At 42.7% G+C, this 26,262-nt stretch overlaps 2 protein-coding genes across 4 annotated transcripts in view; one reads left to right on the plus strand and one right to left on the minus strand.

Moving 5' to 3' along the window:
* The first annotated feature begins 361 nt into the window (after positions 1 to 361).
* NTAN1 (N-terminal asparagine amidase) lies at positions 362 to 7,374 on the plus strand. 2 transcript variants are annotated; one of them, XM_054391032.1, is made up of 10 exons: positions 362 to 451; positions 1,553 to 1,655; positions 1,743 to 1,808; positions 2,377 to 2,485; positions 3,471 to 3,544; positions 4,851 to 4,904; positions 5,663 to 5,716; positions 6,242 to 6,339; positions 6,808 to 6,921; positions 7,097 to 7,374. In XM_054391032.1, the coding sequence occupies exons 1-10, from the start codon at positions 371 to 373 to the stop codon at positions 7,274 to 7,276; spliced, it is 933 nt and encodes a 310-aa protein (XP_054247007.1). In that variant the 5' UTR covers positions 362 to 370; the 3' UTR covers positions 7,277 to 7,374. The 2 variants fall into 2 exon arrangements, with proteins under 2 accessions (XP_054247007.1, XP_054247008.1); XM_054391033.1 differs by lacking the exons at positions 2,377 to 2,485; positions 3,471 to 3,544.
* A 1,831-nt stretch (positions 7,375 to 9,205) lies between these two features.
* Positions 9,206 to 26,262, minus strand: part of PDXDC1 (pyridoxal dependent decarboxylase domain containing 1) — a 28,363-nt gene continuing 11,306 nt past the window's right edge. For both annotated transcript variants that reach the window (XM_054390834.1, XM_054390835.1), the window contains exons 7-24: positions 24,771 to 24,960; positions 23,962 to 24,030; positions 23,373 to 23,451; positions 22,508 to 22,592; positions 21,188 to 21,236; positions 20,979 to 21,080; positions 20,662 to 20,787; positions 19,436 to 19,486; positions 18,730 to 18,793; positions 17,347 to 17,435; positions 16,679 to 16,784; positions 15,465 to 15,636; positions 14,748 to 14,866; positions 13,773 to 13,894; positions 11,803 to 11,895; positions 11,613 to 11,709; positions 10,310 to 10,414; positions 9,206 to 9,554 (exon numbers count right to left, since the gene is read on the minus strand). In XM_054390834.1, coding sequence (XP_054246809.1) covers positions 9,304 to 9,554; positions 10,310 to 10,414; positions 11,613 to 11,709; positions 11,803 to 11,895; positions 13,773 to 13,894; positions 14,748 to 14,866; positions 15,465 to 15,636; positions 16,679 to 16,784; positions 17,347 to 17,435; positions 18,730 to 18,793; positions 19,436 to 19,486; positions 20,662 to 20,787; positions 20,979 to 21,080; positions 21,188 to 21,236; positions 22,508 to 22,592; positions 23,373 to 23,451; positions 23,962 to 24,030; positions 24,771 to 24,960 — 1,969 coding nt within the window. In that variant the 3' untranslated portion in view covers positions 9,206 to 9,303. The remainder of the gene's footprint in view (positions 9,555 to 10,309; positions 10,415 to 11,612; positions 11,710 to 11,802; positions 11,896 to 13,772; positions 13,895 to 14,747; positions 14,867 to 15,464; positions 15,637 to 16,678; positions 16,785 to 17,346; positions 17,436 to 18,729; positions 18,794 to 19,435; positions 19,487 to 20,661; positions 20,788 to 20,978; positions 21,081 to 21,187; positions 21,237 to 22,507; positions 22,593 to 23,372; positions 23,452 to 23,961; positions 24,031 to 24,770; positions 24,961 to 26,262) is intronic.

Genomic DNA, 26,262 nt, shown 5'->3' on the forward strand with positions numbered 1-26,262 from the left:
TTTTTTTTTTTTTTTTTAAATTATTTTTGTTATGGTAATTTACTGATAATCTCAGTCGCCGGAGGAGGGGATTTCTGCAGCGTTAAGGTGTGACGAGCGTTGGGCGGCGACATGACCGGGCATGTTTTCTGTCAGAGACTGACTCTGCTTCAGGCGTCTCTGCTCGGGTCCGCCCCCGCCCGGAGGCCTCCGGAGGCCTGCGCCGGCCGCGTCCCCGGGGCTCCCGGCGGCTCTGCGGGTGGTGCCCCGGCATCCCCCCCGCCGGGCTGCGCCGGTTTCCCAGCGCCCCGTGCGGCGCGGCGACGCCCGGCGCGGCCCTGAGGAGGAAGCGCGGACTCGCTGCCGCCTCTGGGCCCGGGTGCTCCCCGAGATGCCTCTGCTGGTTAACGGTGAGCGGATCGACCTGACCCGGTCCACAGGAGATATGATCCGTGCCTATCCGCACCTCGAGGTGAGGAGAAGGCGGCGCGGAGGGGCCCAGCGCGGCCGGGGTACCCGGGAGAAAACCCGGCGCCTCGGCCGGGCGAAATGGGTGGTGGAGTGGGGCAGCCCCGGGCTGAGGCTGCCGGGGCAGGAGCGGCCCCGGGCTGAGGCGGCGTCCGCCGAGGTGGCCCCGGGCAGGAGCGGTCCTAGGGCTGAGGCAGCCCCGGGCAGGAGCGGCCTAGGGCTGAGGCGGCTCGGCTCCACCGCATTCCCCGCGCTGCGGTAATGGAAAGACGGATTGACTGGAAATACGTAATACCAGTGTCCCCGGAGGAGATCTGTGGTAAATGCCCTTAGGCGGGGAGCGGCTGGTTGGTGTGGGAGCTATGTGGCCGGCCGGGCCGGGCTGTACGTTTCTGTGGGAAACAACAAAAACCGGTGACAAAAAGACCTAACTTCTCTGAGGGTATTGACCTCCCTTGATGTAACTCTAATGGTGGACTTTGAGCAGAGCTGATTGGGGGAACGTTTCTCCTCAGAAAATATTCTTTATAGATGCTGAGGGCCTTTTTCAGAAAATTAGTGCAAATTTGATAAAACTGTGAGATGTTCTTTAGCCTCGGGCTGAAAGTTTGTGGCCTACTCAGCAAGTCTGTGACAGAGCACAGGAGCAGCCACAGCGCAGGAATCTGGGTTTTCTACGTGCTAGGCAAGCTAACAAATTGCAGTATTTTGATAAGAGCTAAATAAATAATCTGGGTTGTAGCAGCAGAAAACGGGAACTTTTACATTTCAAAAGTTTCCTGCCCAAATTAAACTTCCAAGGTCAGCTCTTGGAAGTCTGGTTGTCTGGTGTACTCTTTTGTCAAATCTTACTGCTCTTTGTCGTACCTTCGTTTTGTCACCTATAAACCAGGGGAAAGGGTTTTGTGTGTCTATGGAATGGTGGGATTTAAGAATTAATTAGATGAGCGTCAGGAAAACAAAAAAATATCAAAATTCAGAATACTCTGTAACACAAAACATGGATGTTTCTGATCTGTATCCCTTTGCTTTTCAGAGGTTCTATCGAGTAATGGATACACCTGAGAATTCAGCCTCTGTAGTCTCTGTTATAATTTATCTTTAGGAAAAGGCAAAACTTTTGAGAAGTCAGCCTGCTCAAATTGTGGAACCCAAAGGTCTTCTCTATGTCCAGCAGAGAGAGTTTGCAGTGACTACCCCTAAAGATGGTATGTAGGAACATAGGCATTTTTTCTTCTTCTGAAGCAAGGATTGTGAGAGCAGAATTCTTACAGTGTTTCCCTCCTTTAAAATAGGTTCTGTTTCCATTCTTGGATCAGATGATGCAACTACCTGCCACATAGTTGTGCTCCGACACACAGGTATCTTTAAAGGATGTCCATAAGAAAACCTGCACCCTTGAAGCAATGAATCAGTGTTGCTTTATGCTGCATCTGTAAAATAAATTGTATTCATGTTTATATAAGTTCAAATCTCAAAAAGTCACATGGTCTAGTAACTAAATGAGTTATTTAAAGGGTTGACATGTTCAGTGTCAGAGGTTCCATGTTCTGGGCACTTAATGAGCAGATACTGAATTTGATCTGCTGCAGTGGCAGTTACAGACCTTGGCTGTGTTTGGCAGTTTGGTGCTGCAGAGGTAGAGTTTGTGGAAAGATAGTCACTATGTGCTGACATTTCTGACATGAGGGACATTGCCTGGTCCTTGGTAAGAGGGCAGTTGTACTCTTCACATGAGTCCTGGTGATTGTACAAAAGGGCAGTAAGTGACTATTGTTGCATGCAGTCAGCCTCTGCGTTCCTAAGAGGAGCTGAGCTGGTGGTGGCAGTTGCTGTTAAACTACTATAGCAGTGTGGCTGTTACCTGTTTCAGTTACAATAGCATAATGGCTTCCAAGAGTGTCATCAGCTGTCTTCTGTCTTCCTCAGGCAGTGGAGCTACCTGCTTGACACACTGTGATGGATCAGACACGGAAGCTGAGGTGTCGCTCATCATGAGTTCAGTAAAATCGTTCTCTAGCACCACAGGATATGGCAGGTCAGCTCTGCTCTTAGTTCTTGTGTACTGTGTTTCACAGAAGTCACTGCAGTTTGTAAAGCAGGGAAATTCTGTGTGATAATGTGGGGTTCAGGCAATGTAACTGCAGGAAATCTCTATTGCTTGGGAACCACATGCCTAGTGAAACCAGTTTCCTCAGTGATGATTTTGAGGGTATTTTTAGCAGTGGTTTAAAGCATGGTTCTGTTCTGAAGAATGTCTCTGCAAAATGCTGTTGTGAGGATCTGTGTTCATGCTTTCCCAGTTAACTTTTGTTTCAGATGTGAGAATTCTTCCAAAGAACTGGGTTGGGTTTATGGTATATTTTTCCTTACAGATTGTTGGTCTTGTCAATTCCTTTGGGGATCTGAGAATCCATCTTTTTCTAAGTCCCACTTTAAAAAAAAAAAAAAATTAAAGGAAGTGGGGACAGGTCAGTGGAGTAAAAGCTCTGAAATGGAACTTGGCAAACAAGGTTCTTTATGAGTGTGGAGGTTTTTGCCCTTGCAGTTTGATGAGAACAAAAAACCAATTAACTTAGAAGATACAGTCTCTACAAGCTCATGATTTATTAGGGCTTGTCCTTACATAGACACTTCTCAGAGAAGAACCCTGCTTTGTGGTCCAGAATAGTTGTGAGGAGGTCTCAGGGGCAAAAATCTTCGTGTTGATTTAACCCTTTTTTTGGAACTGAAAGGTGGTTACTAAGTTCAGTCCAAACCAGAGGTGTTGACTATTGGAGATACCACTGGGTTAGAGAAAATTGCATGCGAGTTCCTGATTTGTGCTATTCCCTGGGTGGTTCCTGCAGCCTTCAGAATGGAATTGCCGTGATTTGCTATGCAATACAAGCCAGTGTGGTGCATGTGACTGTAACCAGTGAGGCTTCTCTAATGATTGCTTTGCAGTTTGGGCTGGGGATGATTTTGTAAACCTGTGCATTTTGGGATGTCTTTTTAATTTCCTGTTATTCCGTCTCTGTTAGGCTGGAAGTGCACCTAGTTGGAGGTTTCAATGATGATAGGCAGTTATCACAAAAACTTACTAATCAGCTTCTTAGTAAGTTCACGTTTTTTCCACTCTCGTGCAAAAAAATAAGTAGTTCTGACTGGCTTTGGGTGAAGTTTGTTTGTAATCTGAGCCCCCCCCCCCCATTTAACGGACAGAAGTCTAGACTTGTTTTGAAAGGTGATTTCTCTACCTTAGAACTTGATGTGGAGAGGGGCTGGACTTCTGAGGCTTGCATCTGGCCAGTGTGTGGGGTGGAGGCCCTAAGCTTGGAATTTCTGCTAATTTCTGTTCAGGTGTAGAACTGGGGTGCAGGTCAGCTGGGTTTGATTCCTGGCTCTGCTGCAGATGTGCACCTGATCTTGGTCAAGTATTGCCACTGAATGAATCTATATACCTGGGTGACTTTGTTAGTTAATATTAGTGGGATGAGGTAAAATTTAACTATTGTTTGGAATTGTCTGATTAAAGATGTTACATCTGCTTGTAAAATCTATAGTCCAGAGACCTGGGTGTGGTGTTTTACAAACGTAAGGTGCCAGCCTTCCTACCTCCAAGTGCTCTGGCTTGTGCTAAGTGCTTTCTGAGGGTGGAGGGGCCTCTGCCCTGCTTCAGCTGGGGAAGGGGCAGGGATGGGGGAAGAAGTCAGGACTGCAGGGAGATGATCGAGGGGATAATTTAGAAAGAAAACCAGACTGGTAAAGGTCCTGGGATGCACCCTTGTGCCCACTGCACTTACTGAGTCCTCTTGTGTTGTATGCTATATGGGAGTTCCGTACAGAACAAAATGCTTGGGTAATTTAAATTTTTTTTTAAATTTTCTGCCTTCTGGTGCATCTTTCATGCATCAAGTTTAGAATATGAAATGATAGCACTGTACTGCTATTAGAACTTCAATCAAAAGGGGAGTTCTAGTGTGTGGGATGAGGAAAAGCAGGATTAATTTACAGCTAATGAAAGACTGGGTGCACTCACTATGTATGTAACATTCCAGGAAAAAAACATTTAAACATGAGCTGTTCATGCATAGTTATCTAAAGCAGAGCTGATGTGATGCCAGAGCTAAACCAGTGCCAGTAAAATGGCACAACACTTTTAGCATGATTCTGCTACTACAAGTGGCTACTGCCAGTACATCACTGTCACGTTTAGTAGCTGTGGTTTTAATTTTCAACTAGTTACTTTGAAGCAAATCTGCAAAATGCTTTTTGCTCTGTTGCCTTATCTAGAACAGTGGGGTAGGGATCTGCCCCTCTGTTCTGCAGTGCCCAGCACTGGTAATGGCCCCTCGCCTAGGTACAGCACCTGCTTTGCCACCAGTCACTCTTACACATTGCTGCTGTCATTGTTGCTGTAGGAGCATTCGATCTCCAGCCAGATGATGTTCATTTAGTGACTTTCTGCGTGACAGGTAAGAAAATGTCTCCTTGGCTTTTGCAGTATGGAAGTTCACGGAGCTTTCCACACTTTGCTCTGTCTGTCCTCTAAGAAGGAGCAGCACAAGTCCTCTCAAACAATTTGGCATTTAAGTTGCATTCCTTGTAGTGTGTGCGTGCTGATGTCAAAGAGTGCAGCAAGGATTCCCTCCTTAGCAAGTGCTGCTGAAATGCAGTTGATAGAGAACCACCTGTGATCATGACCAGGTTATTTTGCTACCTCTGTTCTGTGGAAAATGGCCATGTGTCTGTGCACATTTGTAAGAGGTAGCTGAGAAAGGCACTTGGAGACCTCTGACCTGCTGGGTTGTCAGACCTACCTGCCTCCCCGCAGGGCTCAGTGAGTTTATAAACTCAGTCAGTTCACAGTGTGTGGTGTCACAGACCAGAGGAAATCATTTCCTTTTCTTCACATCACCTTCAGGTTGCACTTCACTGCTGTTGATGATTGACATCTTGGAAGCCTGCCATCACTGCATGGAACAGCTTCAGTGTTGGGGGGTTCCCTGTAAATTGCCCATGCTAAGTGGCAACAGTTGGCTGGAGCTGGCCACAGTTAGGAGATAAGAGTTGTGCCCTGGTCCCCAAGTGTGTTACTGTACCACCTTCACTGTATTTCTTTTAGGCTTCTTTGCACAACGTCAGTTTTGTGTTATGAGGGGAGAACAGATATAAATGAACGCTGTTCAGAAAAAAAATCCAAAGGGCTATGATCTGACTTTTTTCCTTACAGAGCTAAACGACAGAGAAGAAAAGGATATTCACTTTCCAATCATTTATGGAATAGGTAAGTTAAATTAGAATTATTATTGTAACTGGATTGCTTCTCACATGCCAGTAGTAAAGGGTCTGCTTACAGTGAGTAGGCAAAGCCTGTCCTACAAGATAGCTGCAGCTGCTGGAAGTGTAGGTCAGAAAAGTTTTCTTCTGGTACTGCAGCTGGAGAGGTGCACAGTTGGTAGTGGCTGTGTGCAAATGCAAGCAGACTTTTTCATTTAACTGTGTTTATGATTTTGTCAGTATCAAGATACTGTTCTAACCTTTGGGTTAGAATTCAACCTTCTTTTCACTGTGCATTTTGTAGTTTTTGTAGTTTAGTATCTCTAAAAATGGTCTTCTGGAATACTGAAATGCTGCCAAAGCAGAGTAAGTAGAAATAAGTTATGATGCGGGCTGTGGTACTGGAGTATACAGATACAGGAGTAGTACTGGGTGGGTTCTGAAGTTCCTGCAACATAGTTGTGTGCTCATTTTTAGACAAGTGTCTGTCAGAATTAATTGGTGCTGTATTTAAAATCTTATTTCCTACCAGCTGTGAATGTTAAAACAGCAGAGATTTTCCCTGCAACCTTCCCAGAAAAAGGGCCAGATGAGGATTTGCGCTCAGCCCATGTTTTAACAGGAGCACCAGTGAGTAAAAGTGACGGGGGGGCTTTTGCCAGAAGGGGAGAGCAGCTAGGGGTGATGAAATGCCTAAAGTTAGAGGAAGAAGTACAAATGAGAAATAACAGAGGCAAAGGATGTTAGTGGAGGTCAAACCTCAAGGGTAAGCCTGGCTTGGAAGCACAGCTCTCTGGCATGCCCTTCCTGCTAGCCCTGCAGCTTTCAGCAGGATAACTTACATAAAGAGATTCAGGCCACGGGCACAATCCCAGCTGTATCTTTCAGTTCTGGCGTTGCTGTTACAATTTAATGTCTTGTTTGAAAGAGTAATTGGCTAATTTTAGTGCAATAGGAACGAAGTGGGACTGAGCAGGCACACAGCTTGTCTAAGACAGAAGCTGCAGCCTAAGGCCTTCCAGATGAAGTGAATTTGCTGTCTTGTTCATCTGTGTAAGCATGGGCTGATGCCAAAGGCTGCTGCCTGTGTTGTTACAGCTGACCAACATCTATGATGCAAAGATGGAACAACTCCATATTGGGCCTTACTTCTGGACGCCTTTCCCACATGTGGATTTCTGGTTAGAACAAGATGATCATCAGATTTTACAGGTACCTGAAAGAGACTGTTTTTCCTCCTAGCTGAGTGGAGACATGGCTATATCTGTCAGAACTGTTCCCAGTGTACTATGGGGGAGGATGGGAAATAAGATTATTAAAAGGCAGAATATTTGAGAACTTTGTGCTTGGCATCTCAAGCAGCTCTTGCTACCATCTTGTTTTTCAGAACCTCTCCACATCGCCCCTGGCAGAGCCACCCCACTTTGTTTCTCACATTAGGTCTACATTAACGTTTTTAAAAGAACATCCCTTTCCATCTCGCTCCCTGTTTCCTGACAGGAAACCTCGCCTCTACAAAAAAAATGAAGAAGGGTTGTGGGAACAGGTTTGTTCTGATAAAATCTAACCTGGAACCCAACACCACAACTACTTTACGGAAGTAGAGTCTTGCAAGATGAGTGAGTTGTTGCAAAAAGCGAATTGCTGGTCACAAATCCCACTGTTCCTGTGCTTTTCAAAATAAAATATTTTGACAGAAGTAACTTGCTTTTTCTGCATTACTTTTGTAGGACACTCTGCTACTTTGAAGTAGGAATTTGGCTTTGTTTGTTCTCTGTTGCTCTGCTGCAGCACTGTGATCGGCACAGAGGAAGAGAGGTGGAATGCTGAGAGGCTGAGATGGGAAGTCGGGATGTTGCTGTGCGCTTCAGAACAGGATTTTTCCACACAGAGTGAAGGGGAGATGCACACACTTAAAGCTTACTGAAACGCTGGGAGGTGCCCTTCCACAATAACTGAATCCCAAAGTAGTAATTTGAAGAATTTTTATTGAAACATTCAGATAGTATCTAAAGAATGATGCTCATTCCAACAAAACTACTGGTTTAACACTTCCAAATATAAAAACATTAAAAATTAATTCTTGTGGTGGTAACTTTATCCCCACCAAATTACTCTTATTAACATACTTCATTGCACCAAAGAAACCAATCAGGAAGACTAGTCAGCTTAACTGTTTTTGCACTTTAGAAAAAAAAAATTGCATTCTGATTTACAGAGGTTACCCCAACAGCAAAAGTAACCTTGGTCATGGGACCCCAGCCCAACAGGATGTAGAAGATGGAAGTCAAATCAGGTGACAGTACAACTGAACCCCCCCAAAGTTTTCAGGTGATCAAAGCAAACCTGGCTACCACTACACCCATTCTGCTGTTAATTTCTGTCTTCTAGGGGGAAGCAAAAACCAAAACCCAAACAAAAGAAGGAAGCAGAGTACAGTACTTGTGTCCAGTTCTACAGGGAGGGGGTGGTTTTCTCTCAGGCAGGAGGCCCTGGGGAAAGGAAGCTTTGCAAAGGTCTCTTTTCTGCAAGACACTCCGAAAATTTGCAGCAAAGCAATTAGAAATATTTGGGACTGGGCAGACTTCTCACCTTAGCCTTTGAGTTATCCAAAGCTTTGCTTGTGCATTAGTCCTAGACACCATGGCATTGTGCTGCAGTGTATCATCTCTCTGACTCTGTACCATCAGTAAGTAACTAGTATTCAGAAAGTGTTGAAACCATCACAAACATCTTGTTTTGTCAAGCTTTACTACAACTACCTTTAAAAATACACAACAGAAGGACCTGCAGTTACACTACATAAAGTGTTGGATAGTGTTAGGTTCATAAGGGCCGTGCAAAGGAAGGTGCTGGGACCATGGCAATGCTCTCCAGTGGCAGAAGCGAGAAGCCATGTTGGCATGCAGAGGCACCGCTGCTGTCTACGAGGCTGAAGACTCAGCACCCCAGCCCCCTTGGCTGAATGGGGCACATCTTACAAGAGCAGGAACACATGGGTGATGGTGGAGTGATGCCTATATACATGGGCACAGGTCCCTAGTGCTTGCTGCACCACAACTGTTTGGCAATATTCTTTGTAAGGTAAAAAAAAAAAAAAAAAAGAGCTAGTGTGACTTCAGGAGAGGTTTGGCAGGAGGCTTAACTGACCTCTAACTCTTAAAAAGGTGAACAATTGGCAGTTGATTATTTTTTTAAGTGTAAACATAAGATCATTTTACAATTACTGGGTGCAGCTCTATTCTTAATTTTGTGTATGGCTGATTGATTGGTTCATTAGCAACTCTTATCATGCTTGGATTCCTACAGAGGGATAACTGCCAGTTGTTCTGACATAGGTTGATGAGCACTCAACTAAATTGCACTGGTACTTTGGTGACATGGACAGGCAGAGGATTAAGGGAACTGTAACAAGGTAAGACAAAGCTCTGTCCCATAGGGGGGAGTTTAAATTTGTGCAAAACCCTAGGTAATAAGTTACAGTAGTCATCGCTGTACTAGCATGTGGCACTCTTTACCTAAATGCATCATTAATACCTGGCCTCCCAGGGCACAGGTCTCCTCTGCCAAGTCTGCAGTCCACAGTCTGGATTTTTATCTTTGACTGTCTTGTTCCTCTGCCTTCGTGCAGTCATGTGGCAATTTGTCACTGTGAATGTCCTCAGCGTCTGTCTTTGTTGCCTGTGCCACCTCCTTCTGCTCCTCTGTTTTTTCTGTCTCCAGAGGTCCAGGGGATAGAGTTGGGGGTCTCTGATCCATCTTCTCCAGGTCATCACAGTGGCTGACTGAACTGGTCTCACTGAATGCATCAGAACTTCTTAGAGACCTTTTAAATATCTTCTGACCTGTGAAGTGTCGAAGAGCAGCAATTACAGAATGCAGTAAGCTCAAGTTCAGTATCAAAGAAAATGCCTGAATTGTCCAGCTGTGAAGAAACAGATGTTGCTGGGTGCTAAGCTGTACCCAACACAGAAATGCTTCCCTGCTGGTATGGACCCCTGTGCAAGGCAGTGGCACCTGCCTTTTTATCCCGCATTACATAGAGGCTCTTAAAATTCATCTGGAAACCAAGCTGCCTACATGCATACTGAAGTCATTCTAGGACAAGAAGTAGCACTGAGAATCACATACTGGAAGCCACCAAGGCAGAAGGGGAGTTACAACCGTGGTGACATCAACATGGCTTGCCAATACAACTACACAGCAAGTGCCACAGATTTAAGAGACCTTCACTTTGTCCACAAAATACTGGGTAGCAACAGAAACGCTCAGATAAAAACATTAACTAATGCACAGTCATGCATTTCAAACACATCTTCTGGCTTGACTACCTGTAATTTTTAAACTCAACCACCTCATAATTCTCCAAGTCATCAGTTAATGGGATAACAACTTCTTGAAGTCCCAGGAAGAACTGGAGTGAGAACAGATGCCATGCTTAAGTTTTCAAAAATCCTGATGGATTTAAGGTGCTGGAAGCCAAGCTTTAGTTCCAGGTATCAGGAAAGATGGAAAACCCTGTGTCTTACCATGGCACAGAACTCAGGTGTGGTAGTTTTATTTCTAAAACTTGCTAAAACATTCTAAGACAGAAACTTACCAGGAAGTCTTTGCTTTGCAAGGCTAGAAGTAGGAGTTGGTGGTGGAGTAGTGCCTGTTCCTTGGGCTTTCAATACATAGGTAGATTCTGTGGATTCTAGAGAACCTGCAGGTTTAAAAAGTATCAAGCTGACTAGAGCACAAAAACAACTGTTGAGTTCATCTGTGTTTATAAGCGGAAGTAGTCATCTGCTCTCTAATGCTCTTTTCTGGAATTGCAGATGCTAGAGCTGAGCTGAAACTGCCAGTGGCTGGCAACCCATTTCTGAACACTTGGCCACATGAGAGCTGAGCCAAAGCTGAGGAGCTTCCTCTCATGCTCACTTCGTAAGGCTGCTGCACCTCCTCATCCTTTTCCCCTCTCCACTGGGCACTTGACATGTTCCCAGCTGCAAGTTTTTGAGCAGTGCAGCTGGAGGGGTATCTAGCCATGAGTGGGTTAAATATTCCCCAGGAAACTGGTCTGCATCTCTGCTGTTCTGGCTGTTCTCTGCTGCAAGAACCTTCCAGAAGAAAAGATCCTGAATACAACAGAAGCCTTTCTCACTGTTTGCAGATGCAGACAGCTGGGCTATTGGTCTAGGACCAATGGACATTTTGTCAGGTTCAAGAATATTCTCAGGACTCTGCCACAATTTTTACAGTGAAAATGGATACTTTCAGGATGCACCATATAGGTTAGTAGATCAGCTTTGATGTAAAAGGCTAGACACAGTTCTGTTCACAGCACCAGACCAGGATTGCAAATACTCAAGTAAAGCAATCATCTTTTACGTTGTAGAATTACATTCCTTACTGTCTCCCATAAAGCCAGGTGCATGCCCCTCCTCAGCTAGCATCAGGCCCTGCATTATCCAGCCTGCAAACAAGTACTTCTAGCAGTGTGCAACAGGCAGGTAAGCTCTCACCACAGGCTTTCAGAAACAGACATCAGGTTCCAGTAGCACAGAGGTGCTCTGCAAGCACTGTCACAAGGACACGTGCACACACACTCCACGACCTGAGATACCCTGTTAGCTCACCTCCTTATCAACACTGAACACCAAGCTCCTGCAGCACGTGTAGCCACCAGCAGCAGAAACGGTTCCCCTGCTAGCAAATGCAAATGTCTCACAGAGCACCCAGGAACAAGATGTAAACTGTCTGTGAGGGCAGAAAGGGGGAGGAGCATACTCTCTGGCATCCTGAGGGGGGTGATGTCTCTGACCATCAAGCAGCACAAGAAAGTGTGTTGCAGTTTTAGTATGAAATTTGAACAAGTTCTAATGACAGCATAACATGGCTGCAGGTACAGCGAGTCCTACCTGCTGTTAAATTAAATGTTCTTCCCTTTGGTGAGGCTTGGAATGGAGAGAACCAGTTCAGCACAGAGCCTACTACAGGTATCTGTCGTAGCAGTCCCTGTGAAGCACACAAACACTGGCTGGTAAGAAACCTACCTGTGTCAAGACAAGAGACTTCAGGTCACATAGATAACTCATGTTACAGCCTTACCTCTTCCAGAAGTCGTTCTTCATTGGCTTTCTGAAGCTGAAGTTGTGCTTCCTGTATCCCTTTTCTAACAACTTCAGTCATGTTTTCCAACAGCTATTAAAAACCAGAAATTAGGTTGATACTCACACTTGAAATAGTCTTCAGGTTTTCAACATGCAAACATGCAGTCAGATGTGCTATTTGGCAATCAGTGTTTCATGATGACTAAATTAAAGAAGGTACAGGCTGACTGCAGGATTTTTAGAGGAGAGAGCCAGAGGACAGAATGCCACTCTGAAGTTTATTTAGGAATGGACCCGTGATCCAGCTGCTTCAATGCTCTGCCTAGCACAAAAATGTTTATTAGATGCTGAATCTGAATGGGAAAAATTTTTAGGTTTAGGGAGTACATTTTGGTTTCTAGAAGTAGCCAAGACACGAACCAGCCTCACAGTTAAGTCCAGTCAGGCATGTGTCAGTCTCGGTTCAACTGTTTTACACATTTAATATACAGCTGCCAAGCTGACCCCTGTGGTGACCTGTGCCAGCAGCACTGCAAAGGACAAGCAGCTTACTGGGAGAGCTGTAAGGGCAATAGACAAGCCCAGGGATCAGAAAACAGTCACAATTCTGTGTTTTGCAAGACAAATGCCAATTTCCATATCTTAAGGTGGTTAAGTTTTAACAGTGCACAAGGCCCAGGTGAGAGGCACTTGCCCCAAATACCAAAAGTTTCTGTCAGTTAATGAAGGAAAAAGAGGAAGCTGCTCCTTTTCTCTAGGCAACAGCCAAGCCAGGAACTGACCACCACAGCAAGCCAAGTACCCCAAGGCACCACCTGCAGAAGGGAGTGCAGAAGGAACCACTGTTACCTGGGCCAGTCAAGATGTTTGTCTGGAACTTCTGTTCTGCCTTTCAGGACACTCATCTGCATGTCCCAAACCTTGCTGATACTGGAGTAGTTGTTTTCCTAAAAGCCTTCCTCTTGTACTAAACAGCACATATCTTAATGATGTCATTTCCACTGCTTGCTTCTGTTTTGGATCAAATGGTGCAAGGTCCTTTTGGTACCACAGATTTACTGCAGCTGGTTCCAAGGACTGTACCTTTCCAAGCCCTCCACAACTCTTTCTCCCTAAAAGCTCCAGGGATCACAGTGACCCAATGTTCCAACAGTCAGTTCCCAATCCCTCAGCCACAACAATTAAAAAGCTGAAGGTACTCTACAACCAGACCATTTTTCACCTCACGCTCAAAGTGGCAGAGGGAGCCAAGAGCTAGCATAAAACACAGCTAGGAAGAAAGGTCACTGCCAAAACCAACATCTCCCCAGGGCACAAACAGGCACAGCATTGCTGAAGGTCCATTTATTTTTGAGGTAAGGCCATTCAACGCCCAGCACGAGAGAAATGAAAGGACAGATGTTTGTTTGCGATGCTTCAGAGAACAGAGCTCTGATCAGGCAAAAGCTTTGACATGAAGGAGCTGCACAACAAGCTCTGTTACTTCAAAAGAGAACTTGCAGTTTCTGTTTTTAAGACGCCAATTGAAATTTTTACCACAATTTAGGACATACTCTTAGAGCTGGTGTATGACAATTTCAATCTCACCACATCTAGCAGTGATGAGAAACACCAGCTCACACTCAGCCCCCACATTCCCTTTTTTGTTTGTTTTGGTTGGTTGGTTGGTGTGGACAGCTTCAATGTCAGTGACAAAAGGAAGCCTCTTTCAGTACCACTGAAGTTTTTCATTACAACTACTGCACCCAGGATTATGAACATAAATCAGGACATCCTCACTTGAATATTGCAATCCTGTAACAAGAGTTCTCCTTCTGTGGACAGATTATTACTTCCACAATAATTAATACACTTTGTTGTGGAGAAATACAATTTTTACTTTCACAAAGAACAAAACCATGTCCTGAAGCCAATCTGGAAGGGAAAGAAAACAGGTGCTGAAATGCTCTGTGATTTATTAATACATACTCTGGAATTTTCTTCAATTTCTCTGCCAGTCGCTGCAATAGTTTCAACTAACTCCGACACATCCAGATCCTCAGTTACCATGCCAATATAGACACAGTTCTTCTGCCCTCCAAATTCTGGACCTGTGAGCACAGAGAATCCAGTCTGTGTGCTGTACAAAAATGCATCCTTGTAACAGGTGCAGCGCTCATGCTTGCAGATCTGGAAATTCTAAAGCATGCACACACACTGCAGTAACTAAGGGCACTGCCTGTATAGTACAAGTCATGCAGGCTGAAAAAAGATCAGCGCTGGAAGGTTTCAGAAAGAGAGGGGAACCAACATCTGTATGAGAAAATATGGGTATGTTGTACAGCCAGAGTTGTGTAATAAACATTAGTGCTGAATAAGCTCCAAAGTTGGTGCTTCCTGCTGTTTATACATGCCTCGTTTCCACAATTCTAGGGCACTTAATTTTTGAGAGCTGACTAGAAGAAGACTGAGGTCTGAGTAAGGGAATTAACATTATTTCAGCTATAAGGTGGCACTTTGTAAATGTGAAACTGCTGTTAATCATCATGAAAGTCATCTAAAGCTTTTGGTCCAGCCACAGAAAGCAGTAAACTGGTTCAATGGGTTTTGAACAAGATCTGTTTTGCAGCAGATACAGCACTAAGTGAGAAGGCTCCATTGATGAAGAGGAACACTGCAGTATTCTTTCTGACAAGGAAACCCTTTTTGGTCTGGTTGCTCTTAAGTCAGTTTTCACAGTTAGTTCTGAGAACAGGGCCCCTTCATTACCCTGCTGAACATTTACCAGCTGAAATGTGTGAGGAAACCAAGTTCCAAATGCTGTTTCTACAACAGCCATGTAGGCAGCAGCATTCCATTGTAATGACCCATGCACAGACACCTTACTGGCCCATTCTAACACAGCCAGCAAAGCCACTAAGCCACTATGAGCTAGAGCTGGGTGTCTGAAACCAGTGCAGTTACCCAAAGAGAAGGTGAGATCTGACTCCAGTTCATTTAACTTTTTCAGAAGCTCCATATTGATTTTTTCAAGTTCTTTCTCCTGCTTGTCATCATTCTCCACATTGCTGTGACAGTTGTATCTTCAAGCCAAGCCAGAAGAGAATCATTTCACTTACAGCACATATAAAAACATACACAGAACATTACCTCTTAATCAACAAGTTAATTGCCATTTTTAGCCAGAGATTTTGGGGTGGGCTGAGCTTGCTGCTGCAAACTTCTCTGAACACAGGAGTGTTCTAGGGAATATATTAGTTAGATGTCAGCTGTTGGGACTACATGGAATCTCTCCCAGAAGGTAGCAGAGAATCAGAACACACACCTGAAGGGATTTGTGAAGTGGCATTCAGTATGTAAGTGATCCCATGATAGATGAAATGGTAAGTTACCCTTGGCCAAGTACAGGAGGATGCACTGGCATACTACAAATCCATCTCAGGCCCACACACTGCCTTCACCACTACGATTGTTTCCCTGGCTTTGCTAAAACAGCTCTTCAGCTTTTCTTTAAAGAAATAATTGAAGTAAACATTAAAAACAATCTTTAAGAAGCACTTCACAGCTTTAACTGAGTGTAAAGCCAGATAATAATCAGCAAACCACACATCCAAATGTATTTCTTTCTTCTAATGCACAGCTTATTCAAATATATAATGAAGAAAATACTGAAAAAGTTACCTTACAACACCTAATCCTGGCCAGCTAAGATCTTCAATATACAACAGGCCTACTGTTCTTCTCACTTCTTGCTCAAATTCCTCTCTCAGTTGCAGGGTACTTGTCAGTACTGGTATCTTCATTTTTAAGCAGTCTACCAACTGATCAACATCTTGTATTTCAGTTCCTAAAACTGCAAAGCTTATGAGTCAGTTTGTAATAAAAGTGAACAGACATCACCTAGAAATCTCAAGTAATCTGTAACCAAGTCGCTCTCCAAGTCAATCACAAATACAAATTTACAGATAATTTGAAATGTCTTGATCCATGTAAAAGTGGGTTTTCTTCAGTTATTTATGCACTAATACATCAAGCTGGAGAGCAAGGATTTCATAAAAAGCAGCTTAATAAACAGGAATTTATGACCTTACAAGCTAAGGACACAATACCCTTTTCCATTACATTAGGAGCTAGCATCAGCAAAATTCCTTTCCCATATCCATGCAGATCATGCATTAGCAATGAACCAAACAAAACCTCACAGTATTGCCAAGTAATTTTATTCTAAAATCTACTTTTCTGCACACCAGGATCCTCTTGTGTCATCATCAGGTATTTTGATAGCCTAAGCCACTCACCCTACATGAGCTAGAAGGAGATGCCCTGCATCACTGAGCCCCTACAAGTTCCTCTGTGCAACTGCTGAGACTAAGCCAAGCATATATACAGTGCTGCCTATGACATTTCCCAAAACACAGACTTTTATTCCACACACCCCCCCTCTAACTGTAGAAAAACCTAGAGGTTTAGTAAACAATTCTTCTAGTGAAGGAGCTATATCTGAAGACCAGCACCATCTCCTTGCTGCAACTCCTGTGCACAAAGATCAAGCATCTTGTGTTGGGCAGCTGAGAGAAGGAATGGTAGGGATGATTTATCTTTCATATTTTTTTATAACTGGTAGAAACGGCTTCTTCCTTTGCTTTTCCTAATGAATTTAAAAAACGATCAGTAAAGGTCTCTCTGCAGAAGTGAGGAGGCAATGTCACCCACAGGAGCTGAGCTACAACCAATGCACCCATTGCCAAGACTCAGCAGAGCGCTGAAACTGAGACAGCTTTGGGGTTTTTGTAAGAAAATCCTCAGCATAGGAGAACATGCTCCAGGGTGTCTGGGGAACACCAATTCCATTGCAATTCCAGTTCTCACAAGTGGCTGAATTAAGTGCATGTTACCTGCAGAAGTCATCAGTGGGCTAAAACGCACACAGGTGCCTTCATCTTCCAGTTCTACCACGTCAACTCCACTGGCAGGAACCAGCTGTGCCAACTGCTCCCCTAGCTGAAGGGATGTGGCACAGTCAAAGAACAGAACTCAACGCAGCCTCCTGCAGTCGCTGACTCTTCCCACAGCTAAGGGAAAACCCTGTGCTCAAAAATCTCAGGATTTCTCCAGATCACTTCTTGTAACAGAATACTTTAGCTTGCAAGTGAGAATAAGCTTGCAGTTCAGGATAAGTTAAGGGTTACAAATCAGAAGTCTCTGCAGAATTGTCACTGTCAATAGGTATGCCATGATTACTAAGCAACTGATCTAAAACAGCCACTGAAAAGAGCTCAAGCTCTCATGTATTCCCACACTAGCAAGGGAACAAATCCACCTTCCGATGCAGTAATCATTTCGGTACTAATTACCTGTAAAACAGTCATAAATGTGACAGTAGCTTTGCTTCAGAGCAAATCCATCTTTCAAATCCAAAATGCCCCCTAGGTTTGTGAAGAGTATCATATCAAGAATAGCTCTCAAACAACTCTGCTGCAGGTTTTCTAGTTACTGATGAAACCCTGGAAGCATTTCCACTGTCAGCTCTTCTATGCTAAAGAGAAAAAGCATCCATTCTTACCCACTGATTCAAAGTGTCATAAATGTGTCTTTCGTTGCTTATTATGGAGTGCTGAATAGTTGAGGCCTGTGCAGCATGTGAGGCTTGATCTGAATCCAAAGATACAAGAATCACAGAAGTGGATTTTTATTTACTTAGTTAAACAAAAGGCAACCTAAAATTTAGATAAAAGACAATTAAATTTCCTAGGTAATGTAACACATCTACATGAGCTGCTCAACCCCCACCTGGCTAACAAGGATTTTTTTCTTTTAAAGGTATGTTGAACATGACAAATACTAGAAGTAAACTAGAGTTGAATGTATTAGCTTTAGAAACAACCAAATCAAATACTTCTTTCAGTTTGGAGGGTCAAACATCCTAAAGGAAATAAAACCAATGTTTTCACGAAGCAAAATTCTGTTGCAGCAGCCTACAATAATTTAATTCCATACACTCAGCTACTTCCCAAGTTTTTTTACGATTAGTTTCTGTTTTAAACTACACAAAAATAACAGTAAGGATTTAAGAATCCATTAGACACACAGAAGAAGCAGAAGTGGCCCAACACCTTACATCGTTATAATGCAGGTGGGTGACTGCTCCCTAGGAAAGCTTTTCAAATAAACACATCCATGTACAAAGCAATCTACCAAGCCACTGGACCTGGATAGCTTTGTGAGTGTAACCACTAAGTGGATTAAAATCAAAACCAGTCTTCCCCCAGGCACAAAATCCACAGTCAACACTCACAACAAACCTACAAAGTTTTCTAGCAGTAATCTACCTCATCCCAGCTGGACATGTCCCCCAGGGTGTGCACATACCAACAGCACAACAGCTTCTGCTGTAACCAAGAGGGCAGAAACCCTCTTTCTTGGGGAGTGTGTCTAAGGATGTCCTGCTCAGGCATGCCTGTGGCGTGGCTACCCTATACCATGACTGTATTTCCAGAGGTGTGCCTCATGTGTTCTGCTATTTTAAGAATAACTTCAACAGCAAGTGTAGCCAGTAAACACAGAAACACTGTCCTTGTCATGAAGTTTCAAAGAACAGAAAGCCTAAATAAAAGCAAGTAAGATCTTCCACCAACAATACATTCCAACACAGCTTGCAGCCATGTGAGCCTTCCATCATCTGCTCCACAGATGAAAATCATATGCAAAACTCTCCTCACTCAAGAAGGCAGAAAACCACGTTATGGAGATTTAAAACACTGCAGTCTATCTAAAAAAGGAAGTTACCACGTGTGGGTTTTATCACCAGATTACGACCAGCATTCACAAGCTCTTTCACTTGACATAAGAGGAGTGCACTACAGAGCCTTTACCTCATCCAATTAATTTCACAAATTAGCAGTTTATAAACCTTTAAAGAGAGGGTTTTTTTATTTAAATCACATACCTCTATTTGAATATTCCTGGAAGAACTTGAAAACTACCACCGGTGAGCTCAGTTCATCTTCAACCTTAAAAACCCCAACAATTAGCTACATTTGTACAGATTTTTTTTTTTTTTTTAAGATGCAACCTATGCATAATTCTTTAGATTGCCAAGCAAAGCAGCAGTTTTGTTTGGAATGCTCTGACAATGTTCACACTATCTTGAGATTAGAAGTCAATTCTAGGAGTGTAAGGAAAGTGTCTGTAAACACAGAAAAGTAAATCATGACTCAGTTGAAGCAGAACTGTATTGATTTAAGGCATGCAGAATTAAAATTTAGGAGATGCAGTTCTTACAACACTTTCTAGTGTCAAAGCCTCAGCTGGACTACGTTTTGCATAGTTTCCCAAGGTTCACAACACTACCTCAATAGTGGTGTAATAGGCAGCCAGAATGTGTTAGAGAAGTTTATGGAAACTGCATGTTTTGCATGGAATAGAGTCAACCTCTGAACCATTTCTGGATGTCATTCTGTCAGCTCCACTGAGTGCATGAGTGCACAGCAATGGAATCAATACAATCATTGAACACCAGAACACAGTTACAATGCCAAGCATCTTTGAAACAGCAGCAATGGTTTCAGATAATTTTTTAAAATCAAAGCTATTCTTATCACTTTACAAGCAAAGAGTAAGCTACACAAGCAACGTATTCAATGGCACCATACCGAAGTTTTAATGTAATCCAGGTTTTTCAGGTTTTCCAGCAACCTCTGACTCTACAGGACACAAGAAAAGGGAAACAAAAAAAGGACACAAACACACTTTTAGAAGTTGAAAATTACTCAGAAACATTAAATGGTCACAGATTCACAGAATGCATCAGTCTGGAAGAGACTCTCAAAGGTCATCTTGTCCAGCCCTCCTGAAGTGAGCAGGAACACCTCCCAACTAGAGCAGGCTGCCCAGGGCTGCATCAAGTCTGATCTTAAATGTCTCCAGGGTCAGGGCCTCAACCGCATCCTTGGGCAACCTGTTCCAGTATTTTACCAATCTCATCATAAAGAGCTTCCTCCTGCTGTATAATCTAAATCTACCTTGCTCCACTTTAAAACCATTGCCCTACCATCATTTCTATTTCTGAACCACTACCTTTTAAAACCATTGTCACTACTATCATTTCTATTTCTGACAAACCTATGACATCAGAGACTTATCCAGCTCTTATCTGTAAATGTAGAATGTAACGAAAAAATATTTCCTGGTTTCAGTAGAATAGTGACTACAAAATGATTTCCACTCTCTAAAGCCTGGGTGTGTTTGTTGACAAAGTCCCAGAGCTGTTACAAGTCCCCTACCTAAAGTGCAATGTGCAGCAGAGCAGCTGATGTGCTCAGAGCTACCATAGCAACCAGTTATGAGACCTTCCTAAATTATTTTCATTAGAAAAGACATTCTTACATTGTGCTTTAAGGCTATTAATAGACTGTTGTAAAACTAAACTCAATCTTAGATGCCACAAAATCTTAATGACTAATGATACTCTGTCACTGCTTTAGATCTTTCATGTCAACAGCTTCTTCACTAACCATTACAGAATGTTGCCATTTCCATTTTGCCCTTCAAGTGCTGTACCTCTAAAGGAAAAAGGTTTTGCACATAAGCAATGCATTTAACTAACACATTATATTGAGCCTTAATTTTCACTAGGGTAAGGACTCAACTTCACAAATAGTGCACTTGCCACTGTATCTGCAAAAGTGTCTTTGAGTCCTTTTTGTCAGGCATTTCTCATTTCCTATCACTTAAACCAATACAGTGCTAATAAGGAAATGAGCCTCTCTCTGAACAGCTCTGACTCAAGCTGTTGGATGATGAGGATTCTAAAGAACAATTTTCAACCCATACTCAAACAAAGGATCCATAAACAATGTGCCAACAAGCTGTTGCTTACTAGTTGTGAGGCATGCTTTATCCTCTCCACAATCCCATCGTGGCCCAGGTACTGCAAAGAAAGCCACAGTGGCAGGGCACGAAGCTTCTCTACAGGCTGACTCGATGTCAGCCCAGCTGCTAGGGACTGAAGGAAAATAAACAACAATCAAACCACTATTAACCTAACTTCGATTATTCCACTTTTGCCATCTTATGGAATATTTCACATCTTAACCAGGGGAGCTTTTGCAAATCATAACTTAGATTCTTATAAAGAACACGACATTACACAGCAATCAAAGATCTTGAGAAGGAGGAGTGAGATGGTGAACATACCAAAGAGGGATCCTCGTGTCTGTAGAGTGTCACTGCAGGCACAGCTGGGAGACCCAGCCAAGAACCCAGAGTTAGAGTCATGCTGTCACACTTCGTAGCAGCCTGAAGTTTATTACAATAAGCAGAATATAAGCCATGTAAATTTTGATTAGATCATGACATTAAAATCTAGAGCACATGATTATGTTTCTAGATAACATAAAACGTACCAGTACAGAAGAGGAAACATAACCCAGAGCCAAAGTTGCCAAATTCACACTAGAAAAAGAGAGTAGGTTTAGCACATATTTAATATGTATTAAAAGACAGACTTTTAATCTTCAGTTTAAGAATTTCATGTTAATGTGTAAAGGCAAACAATTTCTGTCTATATATTTTTCATTAACACTGCAGTGGATGCTGCTGCTTGGTATTCCAAGACTTAAAACCCAAAAGTAAAAAATTATTTCAGTCTAAAAGTTTTCCAGTTCCAGCTTTGGGGAAATAATTCTCTGAAGTCCTATCCATAACTCAGCATGAATTTGATATCAGAGATAAAAAACATGCAAACATAAAACTACACAACATGAAATATCAGGAGTAACAGAGCCTCTACTCCAGGCTCAAAACTAAAAAAAGCCACAATTAGAGCACTAGAGTCTTTATTAATTGTCTAAATTCTTGGAATTTATTTTCCTCTTTGTTTAAGCTTCCTCACAGCTATGCTGCACAGTGCACTTGCAGCAGTCTTCTTGACAACCATCACTGAAGTGTAATCCCTTCCACACTCATTTCATTGTCAGGAATCACTCTGTAGCATCTCCCCTGACTTGTCCTCTAAGTTTTTTAATTCATATTGTGATCTCTTCAAAGCAAGAGCAGATCACAGAATGGCTCAGGTTGCAAGGGACCTTAGAGATCATCCACTCCAACCTTCCTGCCACAGGCAGGGACACCTCTCAACTAGACTTGGCTGCTCAAGGCCTCATCCAACCTGGCCTTGAACACTCCCAGGGAGGAGGCATCCACAACCTCCCTGGGCAGCCTGTTCCAGAGTATCACCACCCTTGTACTGAAGAACTTCTTCCTAAGATCCAGTCTAACCCTGCTCTCCCTCAGCTTCAAACTGTTCCCCCTTGTCCTGTCTCCGGACACCCTCATGAAAAGTCCCTCTGCAGCCTTCCTGTAGAATCCCTTCAGGTAATGGGAGGCAGCTCTAAGGTCCCCCAGAAGTCTTCTCTAGGCTGAACAACCCCAGCTCCCTCGGGCTACCCTCACAGCGGAGGTGCTCCAGCCCTTGGAGCTGTGTGAGATTACCGAGTCAAAGCAACTCCAAAACAGTGCCAAAATAACCACTCCAGCCACTTCTATATATGTATAACCATTTGCACCTCAAAGTGAGAAGATTCTAACCATGTAAAATGCTTAATATGACAAAAATAAAGATGGTCCCATGGCTCTCTGCTAGCTGGTTGGCTGCAAACTTCTGTGCTGTTAGTTCGCCTTGTTAAGGACCGTGGTTGTACAGAAACAGAGTTCAAGTTTCATACCCTTCTACATGGAGCCACATATTATACTGCTCACAAAGCTCCTTCAGTCGGCCAAGCTTATCTGTGTGCCCAGCACCTGGTGTCCCTTTGGCAAAAAGGAAAAGAGGCAATGACAAAAGATAAGCATGCAAACTAGGACTCCACACAAAAGCACCTCTTGTACTCTTGTCAGAACAGCCACACAAGAGCAGGAAATAGGATGTTTAAATAGAGCCCATTACACAGTATTTGTTTGGTTCATTGTGACATAAGCCATTGGAACTCTGAAGGAAACACAAGATACTTGTTTTGATGTCAATGTATGCTACAATTACTTAGAAAGTTAGATGTCCTAGGCACTAGAAGACTCTGCATCTTCAGATAAGAAGTGCAGACGTTTTAAATATGTGCAAAGTATGTCCTCAACTAGAGGAACCTAAACCAAGATCAACAGCTCAGGTATTTTTCCAAGTCCAAAGCAGTAACAGCCACCTTCTTCATTCATACTTAAATCAAATTTTGTTCCTGAGCAGCTGTGTTTAATTAACTTGAAAGAAAGTACAACGCTTAAAGCTGAAGTTGATGGCACATCCATCAAAAAGTTCTGAAATTTTGAACCGATTTTTAACAAGAGAGTTGCACTCACTAAAATAACTTCTTGTCCTGTTAACATATAAGCAGAACTGTAACAGTACAATTCACCTTTATATCAATTAAATAAGAACCCCTCCTGACAGGTAATTATTGTGTGGTCATGATGTTATTTCCTGATATTTCTTAGCATGCAGCTACTAAGCTGTTTAAGAAAAACTATTTTTATTTTGGATTTTACATATATTCACTACATTGTGTGGTTTTTTTGCTATTGTTTGTCCATAGCACTTACCAGCATTGGCCACAAGCAACAGAGGCAGTTTTCCAGACTCAACATCATCTTTAATTACTCTGTCCAACAAAGCAACATCCTGTCATCAATAAGACAAAATATATGTATTTATAAACATTAGTCCAACTATATAGACTTATTTCTGCTGAACTGGAAAAAGGCACTGAATAAAAATGGACAGCATTCGGAGATTCTGGAAGACATTCTTAATGTCTCTGTTTGCGGCTTGCAGTTTCTTCTCAAAGTTAAAAATAATCTGAAGGCTGGATAAAGAAAGTGTGAAAAATATAACACAAAAACACATCACAGTTTGTAAGCACGCCTTTGACTACACATTCTAGAATTCCTGGACTAAAAAGCACCTTACTGTATGTAATTAAAAAAAAAATCTTTCAAATGACATACACCAAGTTGCTGGCTTTTTATTCCCATCTACAATTTGTACAGCTGTAACACAGAAGACCTAGAGGTCAAAACAAGAAATGCCTTAAGAAGCTTTTCGTAACAACATACCTGACATTCACTTAATGAGGCTTTTCAGAAAAAGAAAAACAACAAGCAAAAGAGCTCTTAAGGAAGACAAACTTACCATTTGGTGTTGAGATCCAAACATGGTGTTACAAGGCACATGGCACACGCAAGAAAGGGGCAACCCTAGCTGCAACAGAAGTGATGGAATTTCAGCCCAGCCATATTCATTTCAAATGTTCACAGAAACAGAGAGAGTGACATGACAAATAGTAAACATGAAAATAAAAAGCTGAACATTACATTATAAAGTAAGTTTCCTGCTGAAACTTATACTCAAATAAACAGCAGAGAAAGGAAAGCACAGGAGAAAGTAGAAAAACCAAGACTCAAGTTTTGGTTAGCACATCAACTACATTAGTTTTTCCTAGTAAGATATCTGCACTCTGTACCACAGCCCAACCTTAGCTCTCTTTTTCTTGGCCACTCCTACAATTAATACAACATTTAAGCAAACATGTGCCCTGTGTATGTGCTGTGTGAAGCATTCCACTGGAGGCTCACAGTCATTTCACTACTGAGCAGACAGCAGTCTGCCTACTTAGACTATACAGTGCAGATGCTGGTAAATGCGAAGTTCTTCCTTTGATATGAAGGCAAAAAAGAATGGAGGCTTCTCCATCATTAACAAGAGGGGCTGCTGAGGAATCAAGGTCTCTTACATTTTGATCTTAGAAGTGGAAGTTGCAGGCAGACACATGGATCTGAAAGAAAACTGACTAGCCCAAATTAATTCACAATGCTGCTGCCAGCAGCATGCCAGACTGCTCTGCAAACACCACTCTTGTAAGAAGAGTCCAAACACACTGTCAAACTCTTCATTTCAAGTATGCAGTATGAAGCCAGCACAGACCAACTGTATGGCTTTACCTGATTGCAGAGAGCTTGTCCCAAGCCTGTTCTAGCTGCAGAGCTAATGTAGATGACAGGCTGCTTAGCACAGAGCACATTAAACCCTTCTACTGTGTAATCCTCGTAGCGCGTGTGGATAACAAGCCGACAGATCTTCAGCAGGCCTTGGCGATCATCTTCATGGTAATATGCGGATCCATTCTCATACCTGCAGTAACAGCTGAGTGAATCTTACCAGCAAAACACCAGCTTAGCGACTACAGTAACACTGAGCAGCAAATCAGCTCATGAGAGGACAAATAAGGTACATAAAACCCCCTTCTGTTTTCCCAGGATTGAGTAGAGCAGGAGGAAACTTGGATGAGACAACCTGAAATTAACAAGAGGGAAGCCTCTGATGTATTCTCGTTTAGATTCAGAGGTAAAGAAAGTAAAAATATCTGAGTTCCTAAGGATTGCCCTGACAGAGTTCAAAACCTTGCTTGCTAAGAGCAGAGTCCAGGAGGAAATGCACAAAAGTTTTCACCTGTTTTAACAGACATGCAAATTCTGAACTGATAATTTTAAAGTGAGTGCAACTTGAACTTCTTTCAGTTATTGAAACTGGAACGAGACACAGGAACTATGGTCAATGGGCAGAAACTGGCCAGACTTTACTATGAAATCATAAATCCAGATATTATGTAACATTCAAAATCACTGATGTCACTGGTACTTGAGAGCTGGAAAGTAAGACCACAATTTAGTAGAATTCCTTCAGCAGATATGTTTTTCTCCAGGAATACTTTGACTTTACAGCTATTTTGCCTTCAATCTGATTTATTAGGCATTTTTCCTTTCGGCTCGTGGGGGGAGACTGGGTGGATCTGTCTGCTCCTCCCTCCACCTTTTTTTAATCCTTTTAAAAATCCAACTAAGATTAGTGCGTTAACATTTATAGTTAAGAAACAAAGCAAAGAAACCAAAGAAGAGCTAAGGTGCAAGTGTTCCACACAGTGTTTCCTCAGATGCCTCAGCTACAGAAAGGGAATCAGCAGCAGTGACAGTAGCAGGCATGCCAGGTTGTTAAGGCTGGTTGCAGGCTGGATAGCTCTTTTAGCATTTGTGTAATACCTAAGTCAGTGGTCTTGCACAATGTAAGAGTGGCATTTATCAACAAATTTACATACAGGCCCTGAAACATCTTAGGTGATCACTGACTCTGATGCACAAATGCTGCTGAGTATTGCAGATTTAAACTCCAGATTGACCCAGGTCCAAACTCTTACTTCACCTTTACACAAAAGTTCTATGACCTAACATGGCAAAGGGAAATTCCTCTAGAGTTGCTTATAGCCACATAAAGAAGTATTTGTTCAATGCTGTGGCCTATGGGTCACAAAACTTTGGAGACCACAGTCCAACAGATACCTGGCATTAATCATGAAATCACAGTTTTTACTTGATTCAGAACAGAAATATTTCTTTTTATTAGCCATGCCATGTAGAAACACCACTGACACTATAGATA

Source organism: Indicator indicator, chromosome 22 (genome assembly GCF_027791375.1).
Source record: "Indicator indicator isolate 239-I01 chromosome 22, UM_Iind_1.1, whole genome shotgun sequence".
Classification (NCBI taxonomy): Eukaryota; Metazoa; Chordata; class Aves; order Piciformes; family Indicatoridae; genus Indicator; species Indicator indicator.

Excerpts from the sequence above, each read along its gene's own strand:
- NTAN1 (XM_054391032.1), top strand. The coding sequence starts at position 371 with ATGCCTCTGCTGGTTAACGGTGAGCGGATCGACCTGACCCGGTCCACA. Across the intron at positions 452-1,552 it reads GTGCCTATCCGCACCTCGAG|GAAAAGGCAAAACTTTTGAG; the intron begins GTGAGGAGAAGG and ends ATTTATCTTTAG. Across the intron at positions 6,922-7,096 it reads ATGATCATCAGATTTTACAG|AACCTCTCCACATCGCCCCT; the intron begins GTACCTGAAAGA and ends CTTGTTTTTCAG.